At 39.0% G+C, this 12,362-nt stretch overlaps 1 protein-coding gene across 3 annotated transcripts in view; it reads right to left on the minus strand.

Annotated features, from left to right (window-relative positions):
• The window catches only part of pde10a (phosphodiesterase 10A), a 61,684-nt gene extending 54,356 nt beyond the window's left edge, over positions 1-7,328 (minus strand). The window contains exons 1-2 of one of the 3 annotated variants that reach the window (XM_044372615.1): positions 6,140-7,327; positions 5,867-6,043 (exon numbers count right to left, since the gene is read on the minus strand). In XM_044372615.1, the coding sequence (XP_044228550.1) occupies positions 5,867-5,939 (73 nt within the window). In that variant the 5' untranslated portion in view covers positions 5,940-6,043; positions 6,140-7,327. Of the gene's footprint in view, positions 1-5,866 lie in introns of all 3 variants that reach the window. The other 2 variants (XM_044372617.1, XM_044372616.1) reach the window with 2 other exon arrangements.
• Between the last annotated feature and the right edge of the window lie 5,034 nt (positions 7,329-12,362).

Raw genomic sequence — 12,362 nt, forward strand, 5'->3', positions numbered from 1 at the left:
CAAACAGTCTGCAGTTTCTGCCCCAAGGCTGCTGTCAACTGCTGTACAACAATGTCTTTGGACAAGAACGTGTATAAGAATAATTGTGAGGATGTGTGTGTGTGTGTTTGAATGTGTATGACGTTGCATGTGGTTTATACACTAAGTGCTCTGTAGCGTTACTAGAGTGGCAAACAGCCCTGCGAGCCGCTAATGCACTTCCACAGTCTTTCAGCATCGTGGGCACAGAGCCAAGCTAAAGAGACACACATGGTGCACTGCTGGAAAACCATGCCGCTGTGTGACGCTGAGCTGTTCCTCAGTTTAATCCATGAGGACAAACCAATCCACAAGGTCTGGAACTATACTCTCAGCAGTCAGCAGCACAGCAGGGGTGGCTGTAAAACGAAAAAGAAACTCTAACTGGCCTTGACCACGCTGATGTACTGTCACATAGGAACAGGCCCTTTTTTGTTCCTGTGAGTGGAGGCCATTTTGTAATGTTCTTCTTGACGTATTGTTAATGAGGTGGGAGCACCATCATCGTTACAGTGGGGAGGATATATGGCAACCATTTGCTCTAAATGCTCTAATGCAGGAAAACAAAGGTAACACAGTAGAATTGTTATTCTGCTACCAACCATAAACTCCTCCTCTAAACAATGTGGTGGTTTTATCAACCGCAATTTGTCTTTTAATTTCTCTAATGAATATTTTAGTAATTTTTATGGCTGAACTTCAGCTGTTATATGGACTTTCATCACTTAAACTTCCCTTTTAGATATAAAATCTATTATTATTTTTATTGTTATTATTACCATACTGTAGTATATATCATGTACTGTACATATAATATATCCTATGATATATAAAATCTTAAAGCTGCACTAATCCATATCTTTATATTACCAATGGATAAAAAGACTACATGTAATGAGAAAGGAGTCGCTTTTAGTGACAAACTGACAGAAGAATTATCACCCAACTCTGCTGTTCCCCTGAGCTCTAAAGAGCGTTTTAGCATCTTTCAGCTAATTGTTGCGGTTTTATGGCCCACAACTTTACTGTTTTGGTTCATTCCCACTGCTCTCATAGCGTCGTTTTCAACAGTAACAGGCAGCTGTTTTCAGCAAAAAAGATCTTATAAACCCTCGGTACGCTACCTGCCGGCACCAAAATAAAGCTAGCTGGTGAACAAACTGAAGCCTTTTAGCGGCTAAATTTCCAGATATTTTCTTAGGAGTTGGTTGGTGACCAAACCAGGGCTAAAAGAAAAGTAGATGAAAGAAAAATTACTCCAAATTAGTGCTAATGTTGCTCTGTTTCTACTAGATGTACAATTAAGCAATTGTTTGCTATTGTATTCATCATTACACCTTTGTATGGTGATAACATGTAAATGTTGTATTTAGAAGTTGTTCCACTCCCTCCAATATCACTGTTTTAAATTAGCCAGGGAGATTAGTTAAGAACAAATATACAAGTTTTTGTCCTATTTGTAGGATGGCTTTATTTCAGAAAAAAAATTGTTGACTGGAAATCTCCATATCATATTTACAGTATGTTAGTGTGCATGGATGTAGAACGTCCAGTCCATATTCTAGATACATTCTTTATTACATTAATACAGAGTAATTGTTACATCTTGACATTCTCTAATGGCCACTTTATCAAGAACAGTGGGAAAATACCAATTAAACTAAGCAACACACATCAAGGTTCATCCGTAGCTTTGCAATGATATCTACTGTAATGGGAGAGAGCTGGGTGATGGTGGTGGTGGTGGGGGTTGCATGCATCCAGGAGAGGCCCTGTAATCATCAGGTCCAGGCTGCACACCAAGAGGCAAGACAAAAACCGCTTTGTGGTCCTGATATGAATCTCAATGCCCCTATTTCTACACCTCCTCTCCTGGCCTCACCATGGATATCTGAGCAGACAAAAACGATCTCCATGAGAAAATAGGAGCTTGAGTGCTCAGAGGCGACAATAGAGCAGCAACAGTACAGCGCCATGGTGAATGGTGCTAGTTTTCAGATTTCGCTCATGATGATGATGAATATATTGTCTTTCCTGTACTTGTCTGCTTTTTGTAACAGGATTCAATTGGTTTGAAGAAATGGTTGCATCATAAAATTGTTCAACTTTGATTTAATTTTAAGATGAAAGTATTTTAACTGACTGTAGTTGAGAGCCAGATCCACCAGATGAGAGGTTTGATGTATTAAACCCTTTTCATACATGATAACCTGCAACAGATGTTCTATGGATAAGCAAAAGATCATGCACTACTGCCCTATTTTAATAAAGGAGGATTTAGTTAGAAGTTACGGTATATTCTCTGCACAATTGTCCATATTGAATTCAATATACGGAGTCTTAACAGTGTACAGAAAGACTGCATCTACATTTGCTTTGACAATGTATCTGCGTTTATGTCCCAAAGAAGATGAAGCCTGCATCAAAACATGCACAATGGCAAAATCTTGAGTGGGAGTGGTTCAGTGGGTGTGTACCCCCTAAGTAGACACAGATGCCAGGCACAGTCGGGGAAGGAAGTGCCCGGCTCTCCTTCCGTGTTAGCCAAGGGAAACTCTCATTTGGGCATGGGCCCAAAAAGATATGGAGCCAAGGACTATGATGCAAACAGGTCACATCTTCAGCACAAACAAACATGTCTGCAGGCCAGAGGAAGCCTGACAAATGTTGTGTATAAGATAAGAGAGAGATAAGATAAGATAGTACTTTATTGATCCCGAGGGAAATTGATGTGCAAAGGCTGCAAGATATAGTAAGAGGTAGAGAAAAAAAGAAAAATATGTATCAATATCAAACTAGCTAGAAAACAATCAACTACAATATTAATAGCAATTCAAATCTGTGCAGTGATCAGATCCATGAATAAAAAAATTGAATACAACTAAAATATAAAAAATATAAAACTATATATTTTCTATAAAGAACTATATATATAAAGTGCTATGGTGAGAGTAAGGTGACCAATGATTAGTCCCAGAACAGAAATATAACCCCACAGAATGATAATCCAAAAACTGTAAAAACTGTACTGCATATACTAAATCCTGGCCTGCGTTCATGAGTTTATATTGAGATCTTAAAGTGTCAGTTCCCCCAAATTACAAAAAAACAAAACAAACATATTTTACTCTGAGTGGTGTCTTGCCATGTAGGTAGGCTTTGTTTTTATTTGCTGGACTTTTAAGAAATCTGTCCCTGAGATTTTTGCCTCTTCAATACAATGTATGTAGGTAAATGGACGTCCACAGCACTGAAAAATTACATTAAAAAATTCAACAGCAACATTTTTTTCCAGAATCAGTGTCCCTGACCCCACATCTCAGATCTGTTCAGACATTCAAATACTTGTAATGTGCCAATTGAAGGTTGTTTCTGCCACTTGGAGAAGCAGTTGACCAATCGGAGCTCAGTAGGTGGGATTAAGAATGTCCACATCATCTTCCTGCAAAACTCGCTAGCTTCATCCATGAAAAATAGCCACAGAAAAATAGTCACAAAAATAACGAGGAGCACTGATGAGATTGACCCAGCTGTACAAGTCCAATAAACAAAAAAATAGTGGTTACATTCCTCCAGACTGACACAAAAACTGTTTTCTGATCTTACACCATTATGGTTGAGGTTTAGTTAGGTTTACGCACAAAAACAACTTGGTGAATGGGGCACTCCTCCAATTTTACACATCAAAGTCTGTTTATAAGTCTTTGGAAGAATTTCTGCAAAAAAAAAGTGGACAAGTTATAAAACAATTTATGGCTCCAGAGGGAGATATGTGACGTCTGTCTTGGGAGGACAGTTTTTTACATTTTTTTGTAAGCTGACTACAGAAATCAACTCTAAAGTTTTTGGATTGCTGGATGTTGAGTTAACGGCTCCTAGCAACTGCTATCACAGCTCCTGCATCAACTAAAAATGACGGATCTGTCACTACTGATTGTTTGTGGAGAAACAAAACCACCCCTTCATCCACCAAACAAGAAATCTGCTAACATGAACACACTGTCAGGCTGAAAGAATAAAGAGCAACAAATTGGAAATTCAATCTAACGATCAGGCTAATTTTTGATGGCATGATAAACAAAATTCCATTTTCCACTACTGTATTGGGGTGGAGGCAGATATTTCCTGGGCAAATAAAACCCTTATCCATCTGTATGGATATTACTTACAAGTGAGATGTTTTTTGTGAACTGATCCTTTAAAGAGTTGTATTTCAAAGATGCCATTTTACACAAAACATAAGTAAATTCAGAGTATCAAAGGTAAAATGAATGTGATTTAGTCTCTAAAAAGAGATAAAAAGTAAGAGATGAAATGATGTATACGTGCTTAATTACTGATCTGTATTTTTCCCAACGTAAACATGATTTTAAACTTGAATAAGTGATGTGAAGGAAACTCCACACATGCCTAATCTTCATGTAATCCATTTCCATTGTTACTCTACTATTCACACAAGCAGGCATGATGCTCTGCTTGAAGGTGATGCTGTTATTGGCCTTGAACTTACAACTCCTGTCATGTGTTTGCCAGCATAATAGCATCCACGCTGCAGCACAAGGTACCATATTTCAAAAGCTGCCTCTTGAAATAAAGAGATGCTTGAATTTCAGCTAAAGGATAAACTGGAGAGTTTTCAATGACACAATCAAGGATGCAGTAGAAACTAAACCCAGCTGTACTGAGTTTGACTACGTAAATCATCAATATGCAAACTCACGGTATACATCAGAGTAAGTGGTATCAGACTAAGTTACATGAGATCACAGCACTTTGAGGAAAGTAGAACATATTTCTTAGAACAGGACTCATTTTTTAAATACTGGCTATTGTTCACTATACAATGATCACACAACAATTCACCCACATTTATATTTAATACTAAATCACCGATCATCCTGGATTAAGACGTCCACATGCTCCCTGGTGTTTAATCCTAAAGGGACCTGACCTGTAACATCACAGTTAATATGTGTAGCAGCTTCATTCTGTGTCAGAGCTGAATATCAACTTTGATTAATCTTTTTTAGTTAATGAAAATGTGTTTTTGTTTTGTTGGATTTGCCAATGGAAATGTCAGAGTGTTCTCTGCTGTTGTGTTGCCACTTTTAACCACAGCATTTAGCAACAGCAGATTTTTTTTAGTGTTTTCTGTGCACATGAAAGACCCCATTAGCATGCCGGGCCCCTGGGTGCACACCAGGGACACCCTGATGGTAGATCTGGCTATGATTATCCCACTGAATCTGCACAATGCTTCAACAAATTAACTCCAGAATGACAACTAGACTCAAATTAAGAATCTAGGCAGATCAGTATACTGCATATGTGCACATTTCAGTTTTGAATCAACAGGTCTTTCTTTCCCTGAGTGACAGGCACGCTACCAGTCTAGCTGAGATCATCCAGCTTCTATAACTTTGACTCTGATGCCACAGTTTGTATTTAACTACAGTACACTTCCTCCTGTAGCTGAAAATGAAACTCTGCTCTGAAACCAAACGTAATGTCACACAAATGTGACTCCACTGAGGATTGATAGGAGATTATAAAAAGTAATCCGCAGCAACACACAAGATTGCTTTCTAGGGATCAAAATACTTTTGGAGGATAGACGCAATATGGATATTTCATTGTACAGCTCTAATACAGTATGGATTCATAGAGTTATTACAGTGCATCCTGACAAATTATGCTTTGACCAACTCTGTATCTCTGACTTTCTTTGCAATAAAACTGTGCTTCCTACACACTCTCTGTAGAGATATTAGAGGTTAGAAGAATCACATTCCTGCACCCTGTGCTACACTTCAACTCTGAGACTGTCATTTCTGACCGTGACTCCTACCTTGATCGCTGCATCCTGCAGGCGGAGATTCCTCAAAGCCCTGGTCGTCAGGACTTTTCCGTTTCTTCGACATTTGCTGCTCCCTATTCGAGTGATGGATCTATCCACCGCAGAGTCGATATCTGCTGATAACGCGAGACACCTTCAACCAGCAGGATATAAAACACACACAACAGTCTGGGGGAGGCGAGAAGAGAAATGCGAATAAATATCAGTCCCATTGATCCACTCTCTATATGTCCTCTTTCCAGCGTGCGGTGTGCGCAAAGTTACCATGTGGTGGCCAGCCGCCAGCCGAGCATCTGGAGACGCAGCGAGGCATGGAGCCGGTCTGCTTTTGATTCCCGCCGCAATCGAACAAGATGCGTCTCCACGGACAGTCAGGGACTTATTTCTCTTGACAAACGAGAAATATTTACAGCTAAAGTAATTTGTTGATCACGTGTGACGCGGATTATGTTTGAACCCCGCTCAGATGGAAATTACGCACTGAGGGCAACTTGTTGATCCGCGTCTTTATGAAAAGAAAAAGTGGTTTTCGTCACTCCGGATGGTTTTGCTCACGCTTTAAAAGGGACCAATTCAGATTTTCAACGTCGTATGAGGTGTTTTGCTTGAATGGTTTGCGGCGACGTCAGACTACAAGTCTAATCAGGTATGGATGACGCACAGGCGACACAACGGGAACTCTTGGGTATCTTGAAGAGTAAAGGCCAATGTAAACTGAGATTATCTGGACGTGGTCTGCACACTAAAGTACACCAAAGCATGTGTCCTCCCGGCAACATTTGAACTGCACACTAAGTTGCGGGTAAAAAATGCTCTCCGGCAACATCTGTGAAGGAGGAGAGGATTCCTCCTAAAACTGGAGACACTGTACTACAGAAGTGGTGTAGGGGGAGTGCGCGGTACAATACCTTCTCTTTTACAACACCATCAGTCCAGCGACGAGGAGAAAATACTCTATTTGCCTTTGACACTTCTTGCGCAAAACCTCCTAATCCATGTGCCAGAGTAACATAAATCGAACAAACACGCATTGTGTTCTGAGGACCAGTCTTTGGACGAGCAGGTTTGCTTTCACTTCAGTGTGCGGGAGCCACAGAGCAATTTGAGCTGTGAATAAATGCAGCAGGAGAGTCGTGGTGTTGCGCGTACTACAGAGGAGGCAATGACGCCACCGGTCTGGCTTTTACAGATTGCTTGATGGTAGTTTTCCCCTCCGGTCGACTCAGCTCTGAGTGCCAGAGAAAGAAAGAAAAAAATCAGCACTCCTCTTTCACTAAGCCAACAAAGGACTGTGCGTGCATGGGGAGTTTTAAGAGATAACCAGTTGGATAAAACTGCACAGACCTGACTTCTACTTTCACACATTCATTTTTCTTTCAGGAAAGTCACAGATGGGTGCCTGCCACCAGTTGAGCAAACCTCACCACCCCCTCTCCCTCCCTCCTCTATTCATTCTCTCATATGCTGATTTATTTATGAACACTCCCGGTCAGGGGATCATTTTCCATCTACTACATCTGGTTTAGATTTCCAGTGCAGCACCTATACTGTTTCTCCAAATGTGTCACTTGGATGTCAGTGCAAATAGTTTTGAAATTAAAAAGCTGTTGTTGTTTTTTTTTCGTGTATCTGTGCGCACATCCGCGGCGGTTTCCTTGCAGTTACAGTTGCATTCATACCATTGACGCTGGTATTTCGTGGTATTTTCTGAAGGCAAACACTCCTTTCTCTCTCACTCTCTCCCTCTCTCTCTCCGCCCCCCCCCTCCTCTCCTCCTCCCCTCCTCCCCTCCTCCCCACCTCCCAATCCCCATTCACTGCAGCTACTGACGTCAAGACATGCTTGCGTCAATGCTCCCTGCTTTGACAGAGAGCGTTTTTTTTTTCATTGGGATCATAATGGGATTATTAGGCTTAGAGAAATACCCTGCTTTCATTTTTAGATTTTTTTTTTGATAGATGCCCCATTATCCTTTCTTCCTTTAAATATTATTCCTTATAATAAGAAAAGGGTGTAGCACATATAATTGACTCTTACAGCACATTACAAGGACTGAATGATTGTATATCATCGCACAGTAAGATGATGATGCTTTTCCCTCCAATTTCCTTTTGCATCTGTAATAGTTTATAACAGCAATCAACATAAATCTATAAAGAACATAAAGATCCAACATCTATTTATTTATAAAACACATAGAAAAATACATATAAGTGTTTATGGACATTAACCTGCACAGGAATGACAAAAGTTGTCCCCTCTCTTTTGTATTATCACTACTTACATGACAGGTAATACGCCTTGTCTGTGTAGATTCATTCGATACTGATATGTATTAATACTCAGCTTTAATATCTTTGTGCGTGGACGAACAGCCACGCTGGATACACACAAGATGCACACATGGTGACACATTAACCACACAGACAGAAGCCGTTTTATTCAGTGAGACGCTCAGAGACATTAGTCAGTTGTGTATCTGACTTAGTGGATTATATGTCCGTTCCTTCATGTCAGTCTGTGGTTGCTGCTTGTGAGGGGGAGGATGTGATGATGTCCTTATACACTGACCTTGATCTTCTGGGCTGAATGGACTCTTGTTCCTGTTGGCTGACCTTGCCTTCACTTCAGCCATAAAGCCTCTCTAACTCTTTCTCAGCTCAACTGCTCTGCACTGTCTCAATATTCAAATCTGCCCTACACATTAATGTTGTCATCATCTCTGTTTAAGAAGCATTGTGCAGAACTTTTATAGAAAGTTTCCAGAGAATGTTTCGCCTAAATGATGCTTAATGAGTTGGGACTGAATCAAATCTTGCAAGAAAAAAAACAAATCCCCTCTTTCTTGGCCATTAAAGGAAAATGGTTGTTCTGAACTGTAACTGGAACATCTGGTTAGCAATGAGCTTGAGGGTGACAATCTGAGCTAATATACATGTTATTTTGCAATGAAAAAAACTTGATTAGTGTCTAATTTAATACAAATGATACTTCAGGAAACAGATGGCTATCAAGTTTACCATTCAGGTTTTAAAAGCAAAATCACAACCTGCTCAAAAAAGAACTGATAAACAGGCGTTGAAATATGAGAAAACTCTTAGTTCTGATGAAATACATACACTTATTAAAAAGATGTTAATAATCAATAAATACTTTGTTCTATACACAGTGTGGTAACCCCAGCTGTTTGTTGACCTCGGCCTTGAATTCAACATATGAATCTAAACTACAGCAAATGTTTTCAGCAAAACACTGACATTGGATTCTTTGGGTTTCCTGACTTCCTGACACACAGAGGAGATTCCTGTGTTTTGGATCTGTCTTTTCCCCTGATTGTGAAAACTTCTTTTTTGCCTCTTCTCACATGTCAATCAAGCTTTAAATAACCAACATGACAGCATCCTGACAGCTCACAAACAGCAGAGAGAAAGGCTGCCACGTAAAATGTTCTGCTGACAGCAATCTGGAGCTGGATGTCAGTTGATTCAGGTCTGGACTGTATCTGCGGACTGATGGCTCAACAGGGAACTTTGTTGAGTCTCTGAAGGTCATACAAGGTCCACCGTCAGCAACACCATATAGTAGGGCATCAACTATCTCCTGCATGATGGCCTTCCAGTAGCAACTGATGCAACATGCAATGCAATTCCCAACAAATAAGGAATCGTCCATCATTGATCCTATTTATTATAAATATCTGTAGAGACTTGTCAAATGATTACAGTTATTGACTCAGAGGAAGACACACTGTTATCAGACACTGAGGATGAGGAGGAGAATGAGAAACAAAGTGTCAATCAATGCAAAGATGGGAAGCTGATCTGATGGGTTCAGAGACTATCTTGTCTTGTCTAACACTGATAATCAAATTGTTATCTTTAGGTGTAATTAGGTTGTTAAGCTTAGCATTATGGTCATGGATTAGTTTTGAACCATTGTAGTGTAGGAGGCAGCTTTTTACCTATTTACTTCCTCTATACTGACGGTGTGTTGAGCAATTGAGCTATTTACTTTTTGCATATTTGCATTTGTACATTTTTCTATTTACTTCTGTGTATTTATTATTATTACTATTTTATTTTATAGTAGTTTTTACCCTTTTACTTATTTACTTCCTCTTTCCTAGCTATTGAGCAATTGTAAAAAAACAACAAAAAAACCCCCAATTTCCCTGCAGGGATCAATAAAGTTTTTCTGATTCTGATTCTGAGAAAATGATAAACAGCCTGAAAGGAAATGCTGCCTTGGAGGCTCAATTTAGGGCAAGAAATTCCTGTGGTGCTCGGACTATTTTCTGCTGTGGAAGCAAGTTTGATCAGTTTAGAAATATCTGGGGCCAAAATTATGGAAGACTCTCATTTGATATCACAAATGTGGTGACCCAGATCCAAAAAGATCCAGATTGTGGCAGTTTACTTAAAGCCCTCCTACTCAAAAATGTGTTTTTCTTCTTGTTCTTACGGTTGAATGTTTGAGCGTCACTGTGCAGAATGATGGATGTGTAGAGTTTGACACTAGAGGGGTGTTTTCACATTCATCTGCTGAAAGTGGAAATCTTCTGTGTGCTCAATGAAAATCTGATTTTTAGGAGAGGGCCTACGAGCAGGATTTGTGACACCACAACTAGTTTGGAAACCAATCCTGGTCCAAAATTCAACTTATACAAGTGTGATGTGGAAACTTGAAGCCTCCAGTGCACATACACGGTGAATTGACTTTTCAGTGAAGCAGGGGACAATTTTGTGTCTGGCACTTAAACTTCTGAAATAAAATATATGTGCACATTTATATATTCTGGATTTTTAATGAGGGAGGAGGAGTAGATTATGTCTGGTGGGGATCTTTAATGGTGAGAGATCTGAGATTATGTTTTTACAACAGTAAGGTGTACAAAGGTGTCCACGCTCATAGTAAAGATATTTTAACAGGATGAAGAAAAGGTCCTATCATGTTGAATTAGGATTTGTTGTTGGTCATATATTATTATAAATGACCAGATTTTAATATATAAATAATGTAAAAAATATTGCTGTGAATCCATTGAGACAGCCACAAGCATGAACACAGAAACAAACTGTTGTATGTATTAAAGTCATTTTCATGTTATGCTGGTACTGACAGGACTTAATACATTTTTCTCACCTAATTAACAAAATGCATGTCTGGGCAGTATGACAGGATGCTGCCTAAAAGCTTTATGCAAACTTAAAAGGGGGATATAACACAGTGCAGTACTGTTATATTAATAGTGAATTGGTTTACAAATGAAATAGCCAGTAATCCTCCACTAAAGTCTTCAAATGATTGTTCAATGCAAACATTTTTGCAAGTGAATATTCAATACTTTTCACTTGAATATAACATAGAGATCTATTTTTACCAAACAAAAGCTAAACAAATTATTAAACAATAAATAATATAAAAAAAATAATATATGGAAATGTCATTCTCATCTTAACCTCTTTGGCCCCTCTGCATCTCTTAATTAAAGGGAATGATGCAAAGAGCAACAATTGTTTTTATAGGATGTTAATTGTAATGTATTGATATGTAATTCAGTGTCATACAGCTTTACTGAGGCACTACAACAAGCAAATAGATACTGAATACAGTCTGTGCTGTTGTCAGATTAAGCTATTTAAGTATATATAGAGAACATTAGGCTTCAGGTGGTTGAACTGATTATGATATAGATTGGTATCTCTTTGAGTAAAAATGTACTTCACACTGACAGCCATCAAAAGATCTGAGACCCAGGAGACTCGTGACAAGGAGATGTAAATGGAAACAGGGTGAGAGGGCTGTAGGGTTTCTCACCCTGACATCCACACACAGTTGTCTCTACAGTCCCAGCGGTCAAACCCCCTCCCTCAGATATACAGTACATGAATGTAATTCCGCACCCATATGTGCAAAATACTGAGGGTGAGTTGAGGTAGCCGATAACATATGTGTATATTTTGGGGGTAAATGAGTACAACACTGATTTCAACATTATACAGAAATAATAATGTGTTGAAATGAAATGTAAAAACTATATATAAACAACAATATATAAAAACGGTTTGTTGCTTTTGGAAATTCAGGTTCATTTTAGCTTAAGGTGCATTTTCTAATTACATTGTTGTTGTCAACTCCTTCAGATGAAAGCAGCATTTTTATCAAAATAGCTGACTGAATGTTCATTTGAAAGAGAAACAAAATAACAAACAGAAGTCAGATTGAGTTTTAGTGGAGCTTTAAAAGTTGGCTTTTAATGTTGTTGTTTTTCTATTTAATTTAGGGAAAGGGACTTAACATCCAAAGATTTTATAGAAATGTTGTCAAGAACTGCTAATAAAATTGAAATAAGACCACTTCCCCATTTTTTTCACCTCAGGAACTGCAGTCAAATCAGATGGTTATGTTGCTGGTGACCTCCTGAACCTGAATTGTGAACCACTGTTGTAGGTAATAATTCAAAAACTGCCCATTGGAGGATAGTGCA

Source organism: Thunnus albacares, chromosome 14 (genome assembly GCF_914725855.1).
Source record: "Thunnus albacares chromosome 14, fThuAlb1.1, whole genome shotgun sequence".
Classification (NCBI taxonomy): domain Eukaryota; kingdom Metazoa; phylum Chordata; class Actinopteri; order Scombriformes; family Scombridae; genus Thunnus; species Thunnus albacares.